The following is a 20,688-nucleotide window of genomic DNA, read 5'->3' on the forward strand; positions in this document are numbered from 1 at the left end:
ATACACTTAAAGCAGCAGTAGGTGGAATTGGAGCAAATGTGATTAAAAAAAGTTATTTTTTTGTTTTAAACCAGACACTATATCCTGACAGTATAGTGCATGAGACAGGTAATCTGAAAAAAAGATCATGTGCCTCTGTGTCCTCAGGTCCCAGCCAACATTTGTATGTGGGGCCCATGTGGGCAGTAAATGGGCTGAAAAATGGGCCTTATATGGGATTGTCCGCGGGTTCCATAATGGCCCAATGTCAATTGCACACAAGGATTCCATGCAGGATTACAATGGGTGTTATGTGGGCCCCAACTGGGTAACATACCCAAGACCCATCTTGGTCCCAGCTTTAAGGTCTACGTGGGAACTACATGGGCTGAAATATGGGTTGTAAGAGGGTTTGTCCACAGTTTCCATGTTGGCCCCATGCACTAATTTCCCAGTAGTAACCCAACTAGGACCCACATGGGTAGCCCCAATGGGGAGCCCATGTGGGACCAACTTAGTTGACCCAAGTGGGCCCCAGATAAGATACCCATTTTGGGCCCATACCCACTTGGTACCCAGGTACCCCCAGCATAACCCATGTGGGGCCCACATAACCATGTTGGTACGGGTGTCCTCCGGTGTCTTCCGGCGTCCTGAGCTGGAGCCTGCCATCCAGCTGCCGTCTCTGAGCAGCTGTCAATCACTCACAAACTCCTATCAATCGGTCAAACTAGGCAGCACTGATTAAGTATGAATCAATATTCTGTTACTGTAATGCCTATGCCATGTTGTGATCAGTTGAGGAAATACCAAGCACCGTCCACCAGCCAGAGCACAGCCAATAGGAACCTGGGATTGGCCAAAGTTTCCCGTCACGCGCTAGATTTTTTAAACCCTGAAAACAGAGCCATGAGGAGGTGCATAAGTCTAGTTTTCTCTCAGAACACTTGAATTACAATTATGAATTTTTTCCCAATGATGCCAAAAATGTTCTTCCTACTGAAGCTTTAATCATTTAACTAGTGGGTATGATCAAGGTGTAGTATTTGAAGTTAAAACGTAGAATGTGCATTGTGCTATCCAAAATGTTAGTATCTATACAGACAACTGGCTCCCTGCAGTTGAGCATCACGACTTGACTTGATGATTTCATCAAGTGACTCTTCTTGGTGTAGTGACGGCAGAGTGAATTAGTTAGTTATCATTACACCCACCAGATGAGTCATTTGAATGTAAAGCTCATAGCTGTGATGAATCAGAAAATATCCCAGTTTTAGCACCATGATACTGTCAAGGAGTTATTTACTCTGAGCAGCTCCACAGTTTGTCCCTGGATAACTTCATCACACTCTGGACAGGTCGTCACACTACATAAAAACACATCATTTTATAAAATAAGGTGCATGGTTATAGATTTAACTGAAGCATATGAAGTAGTTCAAATGTGTTGCATGTCGACCAACTACAGCATTAAAGTGCAGCTTACATCTCAATGCAGCAATAGTAATGATTGATATTAATATAAAACTGACAGGGGCCGCTCTTCATAATGAATACGTTTGCTTTTGATACTGTAAGTGCATTCTGTTGCTAATGCTTCTTCACTTTTAACATCCATTACAAGTAACATTTTGTAATGGATTATTTTTTATAGTGTGCTCTTACTTTGGTAAGTGATTTGAATACTTCTTCCACCACTGTGAAATAGTGACTGTTAGCAGTGTTGGGGGGGCGGCAGTCAATGCTTGGTCCAGGGCTCACACTAATATTGAAATGGGGGAAATTTGAACACGGGTGGATGTATTTTGAAGCTGGGATTATATAGCTACACATAAATAGCAACATCAATTTGTCTCTCTCACACAGTCTTTCAGCTGATTCCATTGCTTCGGATTCCTTTTAGGGTTTAGACTTGTCAGGGACACAAAGAATCATATTACTTACTACCACAGTGTGAATTTGCGAGTGAGGGTCAGATAAAGGGATGAAAAGAGCAATAGTTTCACACATAGCAGTGGACAGTAGCAGGCTTTTGGTAACCTTTGTGCGTGTGTGTGTGTGTCTCTGTGTCCGAACACAGAGCTGAAGATGATTTTGCAGAAAGGTGATACTGGTTGAAGTTGCTGAGCTTCACTTTCTTCTTTATGCCCTTCACTCTCTCTCTCTCTCTCTCTCTCTCTCTCTCTTTCTCTTGCACAAACACTGTCAGGCTCGTCCTCCCCTCAGAGTTTTCTGTCTGTGTGTCCCTGTTGTGTGCATTTCAGTTCCTCTGCGCTTCTGCTGATGTTTGCTTTTTGGCGGCCGGATGAGGCGTCCTGTGACTTGTTTCAGCGTGACAGCCTTTGCGAACTGATGTGGAGCCGCATTGGACAGTGACATTAGAATTGAATCAATTAAAAAAATAATGAACAAGAGTCTTTAAAAAGCCAGTAATTGTTAAATATAATCAATATTGTTAGTTGTCATAATTATAGCAGTAACAGTCTCTTAATAATGTTCTTATATTTAGAGCCAAATGCATGGTTGGATTACTGAACAGGCTTACTGGACACAAACTCAAGGGCCCAATATGTCAGAGGACCCATAATGGATTGACTGCCAAAGGGCTCAGTCAAACGTAGGGATGTCCTGATCACATTTTTTCTTTTTTTGCATCTGATGTCAGTTCCTTTATAGTGAGCAATCTGCCCATTATGTACTTGAAGTAGATCAGCATATTTGATGAAGTTGATGTACTTGTTTGATTCTTGCACTTTTTGGAGTTGTACCCACATGATTTAATCCACTTATTGTAAGTCTCTTTGGATAAAAACATCAGCTAAATAATATGTAATATAATGTAATGCCCATGCTGAGTCCAATCCACTATTTATTTTTGTTCTATATGTTATTTAAATATATTTTTTACATGGTGCAAACGTAGGCTGTGTGGTTTTGGAGAGGCTTTTCTCTTCATCTCCAGCATGAACAAAATACCAATTTCAGGTGCAGCAGCACTTTTAAATTCTGGTGAAGTTGCAAAATGCTGCTGAAAAAACGTGACAAATACTGCGAGCGGGCAGAGCGAAGGCCTTTTACAGGTCTGTGCCCAGGAGCCCTTTTTTCTCATAATCTGAATGAGGCATAAAATAGATAAAACAACAAATGAAATACATCAGGTTATTACATGATTGTATAACTATTACTTCAAAAAGGGATTTAGTCTACATTTTCCTCTTTCTCATTAATCACTACATCAAATAAAATATACTGCACACTTTATGACATATTGATTGATATAACAAAACTGTATGTCACTCTATTATCCAGCAATTTGTCGTATAACTCAGTTTCATCACAGTATTCAACCCATGTAGAGAGATTTGTTTAATACTTTGTCTGGTAGATATTATAGCCCGCCCAATGTTGATATCAATATTTTAGAGTTTAGAAAATCCAATATTCATTTCTGCCAATATGTGCTCTTTACATAAACACAAAATACATGTATAAACAGGCCTTTCTGATAAGGAAGCCCTGATATTTGTTGATGAATCAACTCTCAGCAAGATTTGTACATAGGGACCGACACAGATACTGATATATATGTGCTAAGCTTATATTGCCCAATGTATAATTTTGGACAATCTATTGTCGAGATTCAAGTAAAGACGACGCTATTATTACACACTTTTTAGTGGTTTAGTCTTGAATAAAAAACTTTAAAATAAGTGAACATTTGTATTTATATGCACACATATCCCTAATAGAAAATAGGGACTAAAGTATGTCAAAACTGTCCTTGGTGGTTTTGTTAGCGGTTATGATGCCCTGAGGCACCCAGGGAAAAGTATCTCAAGAAAAGGAACACATACTTTTTACCTTGTCATTCAAAATGTAACTTTGTTTAGTGAGCTGATGACTGATGAGAAGAAGTTTAGTTTAGTGAGGTCACACTAGTTCAGCTTTGGTTTAGTGAGTAAAGAGTGTTCTGTGTCAGTGAGGGCTTAGTCGCAGGCAGAGGAAGAAGTATCACAGGAACCCTTAATGATCGATTCCCTTGTGTCCTCTCTGTAATATGAATTCGGGAGAGGAAAATGGGTTGTGTGTGTCTGTGTGTGTGTGTGTGCACAGGCAGCTGCATGTGTGTGTTGGCCTGAATAAATTAAGCTGCCAAGAAGCTTCATCAGACACCTGAGTGCCAGAGCTTTTGTGTGACCTACTTCCTGAGCGGGCACCAGTTGTGAGCCACTCATTCAGTCACTATCATCAGTCATTGTTTGTATTGCTTAGTGTTTTCATATTGATGTAAATAGCAAAGACATAAATCATCAAGTGCAGCACATGGCCCGGTGGAAGGCAATATCGTTCATGTTCTCCTCAGGATGAAATAACGTTGGTGGCATCAGGTCAAAGTTCAACTTGTCCAAGACTTTGGTTTATGACCCGCAAAACTATCACATTATACCTGCTAAACATCGCTATGAGTCAGAAATGGTAGAGTATAAAGTATTCAAAACCTTACTTAAGTAAAAGTGTCTAAGTATTACCAGCATAATGTCCTTAAAATAGTATCAAAAGTAAAAAGTACTCATTGTGCAGTTAAATGTTCCCTGTCAGTCTTTTACTATTATATATGATGTTTCTGGATTAATGTTACTGCTAGATTAAAGCCTTAGTGCGTAGAATTGGAGCAAAGATGATTTAAAAAAGTTATTTTTATAAAACGGTCCCTATATCCTGACAGTAGTGCATGAGACAGGTAATCTGAAAAAAATCATGTGCCTCTGTGTCCTCCGGTGTCCAATCAACCAATCAGAGCCGAGCTGGAGCCTGCCGTCTCTGAGCAGAAAAAAAGACGTTCTTTATAACTCCAGAACTTGCCTGACAATCATCACGTTTAAAAGTTTTCTTCTGTATTAAAGTAATCCAGTGACAGTTGTCTGTACAGACATGGGCACATGGCAAACAGGAACTGCTAACAGATAATTTGGCAGACTTTTAATGGTGGCAGTTTGCTTAGATGTAAACCAATATAGAGTAAAAAGTCAGGGCTCAGGTCATAACCCACAGCTTTACCCCATGAAACCAGAGCACATCCCAAAGCATTGAACTATGGATTCAAACATAGCTGAGGCTCAGAATGTCCCATTGTCGGGTTCCACTGCTAAATAGATCAACCGTAAAAGGGTGAGAATGACACAAAGTTACTTCTAGATTTTATTTTTAATCATATATTGTCTCTATTTCTTTCTTACAGGGGCGTCCGATAACTCCTGACAGAGAAGAGGAGCCTTCACTGCCATAGCTACCTCTCCTCTCCTCTCCTCTCCTCCTCCTCCAGTCCAAGGTCCCCCTTTCCCCCTCTCTCTTCTTTTGTTGAGTGTTTGTTTGTTTTTTCCTCTATTTATCCCTCCACATCCTCCATCACCTGTCGCCATGACAACCTCAGCCCTGCGCCGGCAGGTGAAGAATATTGTGCACAACTATTCAGAAGCGGAGATCAAGGTATTATAAAGGTGTCATTGTACTGTAGCTTTTATGTTAGACTTTGACGATGGGTAAACTCCTTTAAATTAACAATGATGTCGAGTCATATCAGATCAAAACAAAACTCTCTTCTGCCTCTTATTTCTTGACTTCTCTGTTATAAATATACTTTGAAACGCGTAATCTCTCACTTTTTTACGATACTGTTACTCTGGATGAGAAAGAATGTTAAGTAAGGGATAATGTACAGCGAGCCGGTCATTGTTGTGAAATAAACCCCCTTCAGGGCTTCGCGTTGAGGTGCAGCATCGCCCTGAAGGGTTTATTTCACAACAATGACCCATTAGCTGTACATTATCCCGCTTATATACACGGCTGCTTACTTGAGAAATCAATAATTTGACACAAAAACGGTCCGCCAGAGGCCGACATCAGAACTGCGCCCATAGCAACAGTCTGTTATACATAGCAACAGTCTGCTATAAAGAAATAACAGGCCGTAGAACGCCGTAATTGTCCAATCAGAAACGAGTATTCAACAGAGCAGTGTAATAAATGCGTGTAAATATGCGAAGAAATGGATATCATTGTTCCTCTGCTGGTGACGTGTAGGTTCGCGAGGCCACCTCCAACGATCCATGGGGACCGTCCTCGTCTCTCATGTCAGAGATCGCTGACTTGACCTTCAACGTAGTGGCGTTTGCTGAGGTCATGGGCATGGTGTGGAAACGCCTCAACGACAGCGGCAAGAACTGGAGACACGTCTACAAGGTGACCTCATGAAAGATTTCTGTCAGATTTGACTGATCAGATTATTTATAAATCCTCTATGTGTTTCTCTTCCTTTCTGCTAGCCCACTTTAGCTTTAACTGTTCCTTAGGCTTCCCTCTTACCACTCACCACCACTTCCCTCCCTTCACCTTTCCCCCTCTTTAATAATTGATTTAACTCTCTTCTCTGAGGTTGACATTTGCGGTTCACAGTGAAATATCTTGACAACTGTCAGATGGATTGCCATGAAATTTACAACAGATGTTCAAGGTCTCTAGAGGGTATATTCTAATGACTGCGCTGATCCTCTTTTTGATGTGTGTGTGCTGATCCTGCATGTGATTCCAGGCCCTGACTCTGTTGGATTACCTGCTGAAGACAGGATCAGAGAGAGTGGCCCAACAGTGCCGGGAGAACGCATTCACTATTCAGGTACTGGACTGCAACGAGAGGAGAACCTCAGCAATCTGATCGCCTCAGGAACAGAGCTGCTTTATTGTTTATTGTTCATTTGGTCCATTGCTAGTTGTTACCAGAACCACTACTCTTCCTTCTTTCATTCATATTATCATTTCCTAATATATACTCTGAATTGATGCTATCTTTTCTGATCAAACTGGGATATAGTAACATTCCCGAGGATCAGATTATTGAGGTTTCCCTGCATCTTCTTAACCACAAATTGAATTGTACATTTTTTAAGTTCAAATTGATCTCTAAAGCAGTGATTCTCAAAGTGGGTCTGTGGCACTCTGTCAGGGGGTCCGCCAAATAATTTGCTATCAATTATACAACTGTGATGTATCATTAATAAGTGCAAATCTACAGATGGGGACCATTTGTACCAATAAAACAGGCATATTGTATCCATTACTCCCACCCATGTTAGCTTTGGGCCAATAACTGATATGATTTTGACACATAGCAGTAAGTTCATTATTTTAAAGTTGCAGCACTTTATACTGGTAGGTTTAAATATTTGGATTTATTAGAACTATGTCAGTCTTGCTACTGTTCATTTTCAGAAAGCATTTAAGATCAATTACGTGAAATGTATGCTATAAATACTGTCAAATTGGGTCCAAATGCTCATTTGAATAAAATCCCCCTCTGTTTAAAGGTATATATATCAGTGGTATTAACATTCAATAACATTGCAAATTGCCCCGCTGTGGGACTAATAAAGGATTATCTCATCTTATCTTAACGTGATTCAAATTGAAATGTGTTTCTGTTTATCACTATGAAACAGGTCTGAAGTATTTAGGTTGCAAGGTTTTACAATACAGATAGTTCTAATGAAATCTAAGAGTACAAATGGTGGTGAGAATGTGCTTAATTGGTGTTACGATTAAGAGGGGGTCTTTAGAAAATTTCTCCCCTGTAAGGGGTCCCTGGTCCCAAAAAGTTTGAGAACACCAGCACTAAAATATCATCAAATGTCTTTTTTCTATATGTGGCTCAGACTCTACGTGACTTCCAGTATGTGGACCGCGATGGCAGAGATCAGGGGGCCAACGTGAGAGAAAAAGCACGGCAACTGGTGTGTCTCCTACGGGACGACGAGCGACTCCGCCAGGAGAGGAGCCAAGCCCTAAAGACCAAGGAGCGAATGGCTGGGGGAGGCAGTGGAGGGGGCGGAGGCGGAGTTGGGGGCGGGGGCGGAGGTGGGGGTGTGTACGGAGGTATACCCCCGTCTTACCACCCAGGCAGGCGCACAAGCCAGCCCAGCATGGCTGTGCTGTACGGGGAGGAGTTCAGCCGCTCCAGAGGCTCTCCGTCCTCATTCAACTGTGAGTATTTGGGGAATTTAAACTGCCAATAACTACTATAACTATTTTTTTGGCCACTTTGGGCCAGCAGAAACAATTTGTGAACATGGACATATCATCACCTTTTGATGCGGCGAACTTGTTGGCAAACAGTTGCTTATTTACACATCCAGCAGTTACGGAGCAACATTACAACATTCACTCTCCTTTTAGCTCCGTGTTTGGTCTCCACCAACTCCTGAGGGAAATATCTTGGTCTTTAGCTGCTAGATGCTCCACTATGTTCACCAGCTAGTCGCTAACTTTGTCTGCTGTTTGGTGCTGAGCAGGTAGAGTGTACAGTGGGCTTTCATAGCCCCATTTGTGATTGTCTCATCCACTGCGTAGGAGATAGTTGAAAACCACAAAATCTAAATACATTGTTTGAAAGCACTTCTGATAAAGCATAACTCTCACCTTTGTGTCGCTTGTCTAAGTAGGTTTTCTCATGTGGCGTCTTCTTCGCCTCATTGTGGTGCGCTAAGCTGTAATGGGCACCCTGAGGCTGGAGAGACAAAAACACCCACCATTCTAATGGCCACTTTTCCCTCAATGTCCACAAGGGGCAACAATGCACACATTCCGCACTTGAAAACAAACTTAGTCAAGTAATACAAAGGTGAGATTTATGCTTTATCTGAATAGTTTACAAACAGTGTTTTTCAGTTTGACAGTAGGCCTATAAAGCAGGAAAATGTACATCTGATTAGCCGCCCCACCTCTGTTAAAGAGCAGCAGAAAACCGCTTCCCTGAGCTTTTTTATGAGACCTTTCAGGACTGTCTCAAACACTTTGTGGGAGACAGTCACGCAGAGATTTTTAAGAGCTTTTTCACTAAAAACAAGTGCTTCCACATTGTCATTTGCTTCTTATGAATTGATTATAACTGCTTTAAAGGTGCTACTTTTGAAATTCAGATCATTAATATAGCAGCAAACAACAATTTTTAAAGTAAAGATATAGCGGACACACACTCCCTCTTTGTGTGTTGTAATCCGAGCTTCTCTGTGCTTTGTTTACGTGTGCATGTTAGTGCATGTGAGTTCCAGTGTGTGCCCCACTGCCTAGCTAATACCCGTCGCTCTACACTGTGCTCATACGTCAGTTGGCGGAAGCGTAGCGCCCATCCTCCGAGCTCTGTCAGCACTGTTGCAGTTGTTTGCACTGTTTGTGCTGCCATGTTGAGATCCGTGTGGAGGCAATCCCTCATTCATAGATTTGCTCTGAATTTCAAATTCAGCACCTTTAAAGTCTGAACTTATCTGGAGCCCTGAAGAGCTTATTTCATGTGTTGGCGACTGATAAATGGATGAAGCGTTATAAATACACACTTGTATTCAGGCTGATTCCTACTGAAATGCATTTTGTGCTGTAGCCCAGCACTTTGGACAATCCGCCACATAGATTATCAATACTGCAGCGTAGGCCTGAAAATATTCAAATCAGCCCCACACTTCCTGTGCTCCATGTCTCCATGCTCGTGCATCCCCACGTCAATCTGACCGTTTCTCCTCCTCACTTGTTCCCTCTGCAGCCTCGTCCTCGTCCCCTCGCGCCGCCTCAGACCTGGAGCAGGCTCGACCTCAGACCAGCGGCGAGGAGGAGCTGCAGCTCCAGCTGGCTTTAGCCATGAGCAGGGAGGAGAGTCAGAAGGTAAAACAACAAGCACACACACATATTATGATAATTTGTTATCTCCTTTAGCTCCTCTAGTGTGACAGCATACCCTCCCTCCACACACGCACTCACATGTCTCATTGCCTCTTTATGATTCCAATAATGAAAATGTTGTTACAAACGTTCTGAACGTTCGCCCACCTCAATCTAGCTAGCCCTTCCTTCGCCTGTTACCATAGAGATGGATGAAGACACACACAACTACAGATTGCTTTAAGCCTTAGCCAAAAGGAGCATGAGCAGGTACACACACACACAGAAACACACATCACTCCTTACCATTCGTTGTCAGCATTTATTAACCCTCTAGTGTGTGTATGGCTCTTAAAATGCGTATCTGTGGCCGTCCAATGAATGCCTTCCTAACTTTAGCCCTCTTTAGCCAGCTTACTCCTTTCCAGGACCTGTGGCTCTCAAACATACATCTCTGTTTTCTCACATAAGTAATGTTTAAACTTCGACTTACAAACCATCCGCTGCATTCTTTCTCTCTGCTTTGCTCTAAACCAGCCTCTGCTCTTTGTCAACTAAATATTTCAACAGTACAAAAAAGCCACCAGCGCATGCCTTCGTTTTGCAGGGCCAAACCAAAGACTGTTTCACTAACGCTGGTGTGTGTGCGCGTCAACGCTCATAGCCGTGCCGATAATGTTGATGATGTCACGATGCCGCCCCTGCAGGAGCAGTGCTGTCGCCAAGGAGACGAGTCTCTGTTACAGAAGGCCCTGGATGAGAGCAGGAGAGAGAGTCAGTCGGGGACACAGGAGGTGAGTTTTAAAAAACGTGTGTGTGCTGACTGTGCAGTATGTGTGTGTGTGTGTGTGTGTGTGGGTGCATGCATGCTACATGAGTGTGTGATGGCATGGTGGTGAGGTGGGCGGGTGCATCTGTAGGTGTATTTTTTTGGCAGGCATTTGGAGAATGAAGTGGAGTTTATAGTGCGGACTGCGGGATAGGGAGGGAAACGAGACAAAAAGACGTAGATCAGCATAATGAGGGAGGTTTGAGAGAGAGAAAAGGTAGAGAGGAGAAAGAGGTGCCTGCTGAATGATAATGACTTTGTGTTGTCTAACCTTGAGCTCAGCATGACATTTCCCTGAAAGCATACTCCTTATCTCGTAGCACACCAGCTCCTTTACTTATTGGCCGGTCAACAAGCCAATCAGAGTCACCAGCTGTCTTATGTAAAGGTCCCCGTGGCTTGTAATTGGTCATATTGTGCTGCTTATCGTAGAAGTCCTGGTGCTTTCAGGTGCTCCACAGAAAAAGCGTGGAAAGAAAGACCAGGGAAAAAAACAGTGAGCTTCTCAATTGTTCTCTGATTGTCGTAATCCCTGACTCACAAGGTCAGATACGTTTCATACATCATCATGTCTTGTATCATCACACATTCAAATAAGACATTTAATGAATGGCCTTTTATCTGATGCTTTAAAGCTGCAGTAGGCAGAATGTTTTTGGCATCATCGGGCAAAAATTCCATAATAACTTTTCAACATATTATAATTCAAGTGTTCTGAGAGAAAACTAGACTTCTGCTCCTCCTCATGGCTCTGTTTTCAGGCTTTATGAAATCTAGCCCGTTACGGGAGACTTTGAACAATCACAGATCATTTCAGAGAGAGAGCGTTCCTATTGGCTGTTCATTCAACGGTGGCAGCTGTCAATCACTCGCAAACTCTGATCAAACGGTCAAACTAGGCAGCGCTGATCAAATATGAATCAATATTCTGTTACTGTAATGCCTATTTCTCGCCTCAAATGTTTTTAGAAACATCTTGTAGTGTACTGTTTAGCTGTAAAATGCGAAAATTTTCTCCGGCGGGTGGGCGGTGCTTTGTATTTCCTCAACTGATCGCAACATGGCTGGTCACAAATTGAATCCCCTCCTTCTCCCTCATCAAATCCAGAATCTATGAATGAGCAAATATTTTTAGTTTTAAATGTTTAACTGCCGAACACAAGATGGTCAGGCCAGTCTCAGTTTATGTGACCTGGAGGCTTCAGGGTTCCACCTCACACTTGTGTAAACTCGCTACATACTTGACCACGATTGGCTTCCAGACTAGTTGCGATGTCACAAAATCTTGCTGATACTAACACGTGTTTAACTCAGATTTAAGGTGAACACAGAGAAACTTTCCCCCCTTCAGCAGATCAGGCTGGTCTCATACATTGTTTGTAGCTATACCTACGAAAAGTAATGCACTGTAATCTGTGTATATCCCACAAAACAAATTTGTGTGTAATGCACGTAATCGTGAACAAGGAAGTAAATAGTAGCGAACGCTGCATAGAGAGGAGGTATGAGTGGATCGGTGGGTCAAAAAACACCGGACTTTCGCCCAGGAGACCGGCGCTCGTGTCCCGTGTCAATGTTAATGTATTTGTCACGTAACTTACATACTTAAGTTACCCCACTTTTGTAGTTATTTTAAGTCAAACCACAATCTTTCCCTAAGTAGTTTTGTTGCCTAAACCTAAACAAGTTGATCTTTTCCTAAGCCTAACTATTAGTTTTGTTGCCTAAGCCTAACTATTAGTTTTGTTGCCTAAACCTATTTAAGTAGTTTTGTTGCCCAAACCTTAGGTACAGTAGTTGTTTCCTGTGAAGACGGAAGTTTATTTTGAAAAGACCGTATGCATGTCACGAGCGGGAATTGACACTTGTTCCTGGACATTCGTGGGAAAACGAACGAAAGATTTCGCAAGATATCATACGAACCGTTGTATGAGAATACGTTGAGCAGATGAATGTGAAAACACATGATGCATATGCATCATTCTGCACAGTGAAGCTCAAACATCAAAGTGAAGCAGCAGTAAGCAAAATATGTTTTTTGACTGGAGGCGGATTTTAAATTTCTAACATGAGACAGAATATAGAGAAGAAACAGATCATTATTTTCAGTCAGACAAACTTTTTTGAACTGTCAGTTTTTGTGCCAAATTAAACAAATAAAAACTCTGTGACCGTTCTCACGACAGTTACAAAGTTTAAACTGAACTGTAGTTCGACAGAGAAGAGTTGAGTAATCCAAGAAGGGTACTATTGTTTCTTTCTAAAAGAAAGATGCACATTGTTATAATCATGATGTTGACATGCGATATGTTTGTGTATGTAAGTGTGGTAAAAGTAGTTAATTAGGTGCCCATTTTTTCATGTACTTATTTATGTGCTAAAATGAAATTAACCATCACAAGTTCTTACTGTATATACTGTTACTCCACATCAGCAATTTTTATGGTATCACATTTCCTAATATCCATTTCACATGTCATCATGAACGCACTGCAGTCTGCAGTATTTTGCTCTATGAAAGGTCTTTATGATCTCATATGAACCCTCTCATGATAATGCCACCCTCACATATGTTAACATATGGTGTGATGTGTTATTTGAAAGATGTTTTCTAACTTGGAAATTCTTGTTTGCGTTTGAATCATCAAAAGGCTTATAATTGATAAATTAAGGCTGCTGTTAGTTATATGAACACAGTAGACAAAATATGAATGCACTGCACTGCTGTGTACTCTGCTGTGAGATGCTGCTCTAACAGCTGCTGCAGACTAATCTAAACAGAGGAGGCCAGATGTAGCCTTACATTTCTTATTACCTCAATCAAGCTAACATTCACACAATACCAAGCAAAAGATAAAGTTTATATATGGTACAAAAGCATCTGGCTTTCTGATATATTAATCAGACGCTACAATAACAGACCAGTAAATAATGATATAACTCACAAGGACGCTTACAATGCTGTTATATTATTTTTATACCCCCGCGAAAACGTAGTCGGGGGTATATAGCGCTTCACGTGTCCGTCCTTCCGTCCGTCCGTCATTCCGTCCGTTCGCGTGTCACACTTTCATTTCCAGAGCAGAACTTGGAAACTATTCCACTTAGGAACTTCAAATTTGGTATTATGGTTGACAGTGTGGTGTAGTTGTGCCTTTTGGGGGTTAGAAGTCCAGGGTGCCCAAACGTTTTGCAATTTTGGCCAAAAACTGTGATTTTTTCGACTTCAATTTCGTTTCCAGAGTAGAACTCGAAAACAATTTCACTTTCACACTTGAGCTAATAACAAGCTAGATTTTGCTCAATAGACTAATTCAATTAGTTCCAAAAGGGCAGAACCGTTGGCCCTACTTTAGTGGGGGTCAAGCAGTGAGCGGGGGTATGTGAGCCATGCTCACTTTTGCCTTGTTATGTGTGTTTTCAGTGCAGTGGCAGTGAAACATTGTGCTTCATGCTCAAAGGAGACAACATAGTTTTTTTTAAGTGAGCTAACCTTTTCCTTTTCTGACGTTAGTAGAGTGTCACTGTCAAAACCATGTATTGCCAAAACATCCACTGTTCACGATTTTAAGCTTTGCCTTCTTTTTTCAGAAAATCCTTTGGATTTTTGGATGGTTTATTTAGCTTAAAGGTAGGGTTGGTAATCTTCTTCAAAAACATTTTTTGTTTTATTTGTTGAAATTCTCATTACATCCTGATAGCAATCAATAAATCAAATGCTCTGAAGAAAAGATCTGGTTTCTGTGGCTGTCGCAGGACTGTAATAAACCCGTCCAATCATGTCATTCAGCCCGATCAAGATGTTTTGACTTCACTTTTGGGGAGCTGTCATGCCGTCTTATTTTGATGCACAAATTTGTACATTAGCAGGAATGTAGCACAACATGGAAGTGAAAGTAGCACTCTGTTTATTTAAATGTGAAAGTGAAATACAAACAGTTTGGCCCTAATATCAATGAATAACCATGATAAATAATTGTGATTTCATTATTGATCAATCGTGATTATCGTTTTTGCCATAATCTTGCAGCCCTACTGTCTACCTGCCTGCACTCACTCTGCTTGAACACTCATTGCGCGTCACCATAGTTTTCCACAAGCTGCGAGCTTGACAGCTGTGAGTACTAACAATCGCCATGTTTATTGTTCACGTTCATTAGAATATGTTTATGTTCGTAATGATTTTTTTTTGGGGAGTGGCTTTAGAGGGAGGCCTGAAGTGACGGACTGTCAGTGTTGCTGACTTGGCGACTTTCTCTCTAGATTTAGTGACTTTTGGAGCTAGTGCTGCTAGCTACTTTCATTGGAAAAGAGTGGCAACAGTGCTTGATTCACAGACATTTATTTCGGTCTCAGCTACTTCATTTAAAGGAACATTTCAGGGGATCTATTAGCAGAAATGGTATATAATAATCCTTAATATGTTTTCATTAATGTATGATCACCTGAAACTAAGAATCGTTGTGTTTTTGTTAGCTTGGAATGAGCCTTTCATATCTGCATAGGGAGTGGTTCGTCTTCACGGAGTCCGCCATGTTGCATTGCCATGTTTCTATAGTAGCCCAGATCGGACAAACCAAACACTGGCTCTAGAAAGAGCCTTTCACGTTTTCACGTTACCTTAAGGCCACCGTAGTTCTCCGACACACTTGTGAAACCGTGTTACCGCTTCCGATGCTCCTAAAGTAGTGTTATTATGGTAAGGATGGCCTCTGAACGAGGCAAACGGCGTTACAACAGTTTTGGAAAGGGAGGAGTGAGAGGAGGGGTACTTAGTTGGTTGCAGTCTGCAACCATACCGCTAGATGCCACTAGATCATACACACTGTACCTTTAACTAAGATCTGCCCAGCTGAATGTCTAAATAGTGTTTTAAAGTAATTCTCGTATTATATGGTTGAATCACAGTAACCACATCAGTTCCCATACTCTCATCCACAGATCTCAACAGGGCTTGATACGTCCGGCTCTTATTGAGAGTCTTGCATGGTTCAAAAACCCATCCAGCAACTTAAACCTGAGAATGTTTGGCACAGATTTACAGAAAGGTTTTGTCTCTCTCTGTAGTCGGCCATGCTGGACCTGGTGGACATATTTGGCCCCTCATCTGAGGCCCCGCCTCAGCCTAGTGACCCTTGGAACTCTGCCCAACCCACCGATGACATCACCTCTGACCCCTGGGACTCTGTAGGTGGGTGACTCATCACAGACGCACCCATTCAGTGTGTTTTTAATGCTTCACACCCAGTTTTGTGTTCTTCGTCACAGCGGTCCACTCCAGCACTCCTGTGATTGGTAGCCCCTGGGCAGCCCCTCCCTCATCCTCCAACGCGTCCAATCCTTGGGCTCCATGTGCCGACTCACGCACAGACCCCTGGGAAGCAGCGCCTGTTTCCTCCAGTCCTGTCAATCACACGTGGGACAGCCCGACAGACGGAGGTACCTTTTTAGAAACACCTCATCAAAATGCACATATGTTGTAGTTTTCAATATCTGTCAAAAAACAAAGTAAGCGCTGCACTCTGCCTAAGGTTGTACTGTTTTCAATTTGACAAGCAGGTGGTGATGGGACAGATCCGTTCGCTGCACAGGACGAGGATAATCCAAATCAGGAGGTTCCTCAAGTGTCCTCCCCTCAACCTGCTAGTCCCACAGGTAGTGTAGCACAAGACTGTGGATTTGACTGTACATTTGGATCTTACTGAAGCAATGCATGGACAGTGGTTGGAAAGGAAAAAAAATCTTGTTCCAGCATGAGCCCATGGACAGCAAGTACACATAGTACACACAAGATAACTTACTGTAGATACACAGTACAGACCAAAGGTAGCCTACTGTTGTGTTCGATTCATTCACATTATGAGTATATATTGTACAATATTGTGTGTATATGATCCAGGGATGGACACAACAACAAGAACATTTTAATGTAATCTAATGCAATAGAAATTATGAAATGCACACTTTAAAACTGAGCTGTACAATATTTATCTTGTTAATTATCCTTCAGGAGGGATTTACGCTAGCTAGCTAACTTAGCTACAGTATGTTCCACACACAAATGAAACGTTATCTTACCTGATGTGATTTATCCAGCGACTCCTGGTCTTTTTATCAGCCGGGAAGAGAAAGAACGAGTAAGACCCGTAGCTCGTGTGAGTTCATCCCAGTACAAAACACACAACATGCTTCAGCGAGAGAGACTTACGTGACTTTTGGGTGTTTAGTCTTTTGAGCCTAATTATGTATTTTCACAGTCTTTTACTTCAACAGTTTTACAACAAACTGCGACTTTCTTGACTTGCAAAATTAACTTTTAAATTGACAAACATCATATGTGTGATTCATGGCGCAATTCAAAAGGATCAAACAAATATTTTCTCTCACCGTTGACTACCGTGCAATAAAGTCCCATGGTGGTCCACCGGAAGGGGCGGAACAAATTCCTGTATTACCTTTGTGAAACTTAGAATAAAAATGTATCACCCTTGCTTCATATTGCATCTTATCCTCTCAATAACCTTTTTTTTCTGTTCCCGATGCAGATGCAGAGCTGTTTGGGATGAAGTCAGACTCTGACCCATTTGCTGGAGCAGATTCCATGCCAGATCCATTTGGGACCGACCCTCCGGTGAAACCCCAGGTAAATGGACGAGAGTCGGCCAGTCCGGAGATGTTTGACCTGTCCCGGCTAGCGCCCCCGCTCAGCGCCCCGCATACACGTATGTGTCGAACCCCCGAGGCCTTCCTGGGACCTACGGGGGCCTCGCTGGTCAATTTAGACGCTCTGATACCCTTCAACCCCCCGAGCAAGTTGCACAACAACCCCTTCCTCTCAGGTAACAAAACACTTATTGAAGAACTCATATTACAGGAACAGTTTTTGGATATTATTAAAACTTTTCCACCCACTCTGTTTCTATGTTCTCAGGTCTGAGTGCTCCGTCTCCCACCAACCCCTTCCACTGCGACCAGCCTCGCCTCACCCTCAACCAAATGCGGCCGTCCTCTACGTCCCCGCTGCCCCCCCACATGCTCTCCTACAGCCCGTCGCTGCCCCTCCCTCTGCACCACCAGCCACCCGTCCTCCCCTCCTCTCAAACACAACCTCCTGCCGGACTCCTGGACCTTCCCTCCAACCTCCCGCAGCCGCTGCTCCCCCTCTCGCCACGACCGCCGCAGCGCACTCAGTCACAGACACACAGCCACAACCCCTTCCTCTGAGACCTCCCGCATCTTTCGACGACAGAATGGACTCTTTTTGGATTAATCTATGCCGACTATAATGAGACTAGTTTAAAATGAGCCTGTGGATCCTGGTCTGATGTCATTGTGCACACGGATAAAACTCGGACCGGATGTATTTGTGTCGGTCTAAAGACACATCAGCTGCTAAATAACCTGAACTCTTGAAGAAAAGCTAACACACACACACATGCACTCAGGCGCACTTCAGGGTGCATAGACACAAACATGCACACACCACCAATCTAACAGGGTGTATCTCAGCAGCCCCTTCGATGCCTTTTCCCCATCAGCAGCGACAACTCCGAGCACCCTTTGACCACAGCGCCAGAACTGTTCCTTTAGACGATCGGGATGAAGCTACATACGTTGATTGTTCACCAAGATTCACCAGGATCCTTACCGCTGCTGCTTCACCGACAAAAGCATGAATGCACCCCACCCCCGAGACTCCAAACTATTCTATTCTGCTGAGCACCTGAGACGACTTCTTCAAATAAATCCTCTTTTTCTGATGAGTCAAATAGCATCTTGAGCTTTGTTGGCACAAGGGAATCACCGGAGAAAGCCCAAAAGTGTGTTAGATTCAAGACAGCACTCAGCACTGTTCAAGAACTAGTTGACTCCCGTATTGCTCCCTACATATAGGCTACATGATGATATCTATTTTGCATTGCCTTGTTACCTGGCAAGCTCAACAGCATCTGGTCCTAAGTTAGTTACGTTATTTGTCGTAGTAGCCCCAAAAGGATCCAAACTGTACTAAAACAGCCTAAGCTAAACCTTATACTGTCTAAATTTGGACCTAAACTGATCACTGATTGTATCCTATCGGACCCGCGTGCCTGTCTCTACAGCTGACCCACAATGCATTCCCGGCTGGTTTATATTGGCGCCATAAAGGAGGACCTCAGGGAGACCGCTCTGTCCCTCCTCCGGTGAAATTCAACCTTAGTGAATGGAGAGGCATTAGTCTACAGATAAAACGACAAGGAGAGCATAAAAGTGAGGGATGACGAGAGCAGATAAAGGAGGAGGGAGGAATAGAAATAAGGTAAAATGATCACAGATGATAAAGTGATGTATTCATGAGCAGTAGCCCCTCTCCTCTCCTCTGCTCCGCGTTCACTTCTGTATTAGGAACAAGAGAATCTGACTAGAAGAGTTTGGTCGTCACTGCACTGAACCTGGACTTGAATGTGAAATGCCTGCCTATAGATACACACAGGCTTAGTACATATGTATTTAACAGAATGATACCTACAAAGTATTATAAGATATTATACCAATAAATGAATGGTGTTTGCATTATAATTTCGGAAGTGTTCATATGGTTGATTGGGAGTTATTCATTCATTTTTTCATTTCATTGTAGTGAAGATACACTGTTCATTACTGAGTTAGATATGACTCCTTTCTACCTGTGCGACTGTTACGCTACGTTTTAGCATTCAGCATTATTATATTATTATTAAGATAGTGGCCACACTCGCTGCTGTTCAGGAAAAAGGTACACAGTCTCACTTTAAGGCCTCTGTATGCTTAAAACGAAGACGCCAGAATTGAACATCAGTCACTGATAAGGCTGTAAAGCACAAAGCTCTTTGTAGTAAATACGCAAATACAACATTAGTTATCAGAAAGTACCAGGTGTGTATAAAGGAAAATACAATTATTTAGGATTAGTGAATTAACAATACAGAGGTTTAGTATTTTTTGTTCTACTAAAAGTATAACAACCAGATTGATCCTAACTTTAAATCTATTATTAATTATTATTTACACATCCAGCAGTTATGGAGCAACATCATCATTCATTTGGAGTCGTGTTTCTGTCCACGTGATGAATGTAAGTCCAATATCCCCTTTCTTTTTGCTCTGTTTTTGGTCTCCACCAACTCCAGAGGGAATATTTGGCTAAATATTCACCAGCTAGCTAGTAGCTTACTGTGTCTGTCTGCTGTTTGCTGCTGAGCAGGTAGTGTACAATGGGTTTTTAGAGCTTTTCAATGAAAACGACACTATGAGAGCTGAGAGTAAACTAGAACAGTAAAGTTGTGGACCGGATAGCTAAGCCTGCAGGTTCAGGTGATCATTCTGTGAAGGTTTAACACTACAAATGATTCCCTTCACATTTTATTATTGTCATACATTTTTATTATTATAGAAATATTGATTATAGCTCCTTTAAGTATATTTTTTGAGGTACATAAGGCCACTCAACATCTCTGTGAGGTTGGCACTGAAAGAGCATCTTTCTTTCTTTGACCACACACTACCACAAACAGCATCACAGGTTGAATAAACCTAAATTGCTATTAAATGTTGACCATATATCAAGAAAGCCACACACACTCACATGCACTAACATCAGCAGGAACCAAGGCAAGAGTTTTAATTGACATTGTATTTTGGTGCTCATGAGAAGATGGAGTTGATATGATCCAGTTCACTCATTGGCCACTAGATGGTAGTATTTACCCAACGTTTCCCTGCAGGTTCTTTCTAGCTATTCAGATACAGCCAGCACAATTTAGGCTCCAAGAAGTAGCACTATAAACAACAGCTGTAGTAATTCAGGTGTTGCACTCTAACAGTTGATATCCTGCCATGTGTGTTTTTATCTAGCCAAACACTACAGCAGCTGCTTTCACTGATGACACCTATCATTCTCCAACTGATGGACTCTGCTGTAAACATCTTTCTCTCTAACAGGTAAGAAAAGAATACTTATACATGTAGCATTTCTTATGCAGATACATTCAAGCCAAGCCAGTATCTTGTAAAAAGAAAAGAAAATTACCTCACACTGCTCTTAGGACATCAAACTAATGTTTCAGTCCTTGGGGCCATGGAGATTGGGCTTGTAGTTTCCCAGATACTTTGTCATGGACTAAAGTATGACAGTATTGCGAGTTGCTATGGAGATTTCT

General features: G+C 42.1%; 1 protein-coding gene across 2 annotated transcripts in view; it reads left to right on the forward strand.

Annotated features, from left to right (window-relative positions):
- epn3b (epsin 3b) overlaps positions 1-19,069 on the forward strand; it is a 20,179-nt gene extending 1,110 nt beyond the window's left edge. The window contains exons 2-12 of one of the 2 annotated variants that reach the window (XM_037765288.1): positions 5,219-5,466; positions 6,061-6,219; positions 6,569-6,652; positions 7,686-8,013; positions 9,566-9,684; positions 10,389-10,475; positions 15,578-15,701; positions 15,779-15,949; positions 16,067-16,165; positions 17,056-17,349; positions 17,442-19,069. In XM_037765288.1, coding sequence (XP_037621216.1) covers positions 5,398-5,466; positions 6,061-6,219; positions 6,569-6,652; positions 7,686-8,013; positions 9,566-9,684; positions 10,389-10,475; positions 15,578-15,701; positions 15,779-15,949; positions 16,067-16,165; positions 17,056-17,349; positions 17,442-17,734 — 1,827 coding nt within the window. In that variant the 5' untranslated portion in view covers positions 5,219-5,397 and the 3' untranslated portion in view covers positions 17,735-19,069. The remainder of the gene's footprint in view (positions 1-5,218; positions 5,467-6,060; positions 6,220-6,568; positions 6,653-7,685; positions 8,014-9,565; positions 9,685-10,388; positions 10,476-15,577; positions 15,702-15,778; positions 15,950-16,066; positions 16,166-17,055; positions 17,350-17,441) is intronic. The other variant, XM_037765289.1, reaches the window with a different exon arrangement.
- Positions 19,070-20,688: the final 1,619 nt, after the last annotated feature.

This window comes from Sebastes umbrosus, chromosome 3, assembly GCF_015220745.1.
Source record: "Sebastes umbrosus isolate fSebUmb1 chromosome 3, fSebUmb1.pri, whole genome shotgun sequence".
Taxonomy (NCBI): Eukaryota; Metazoa; Chordata; class Actinopteri; order Perciformes; family Sebastidae; genus Sebastes; species Sebastes umbrosus.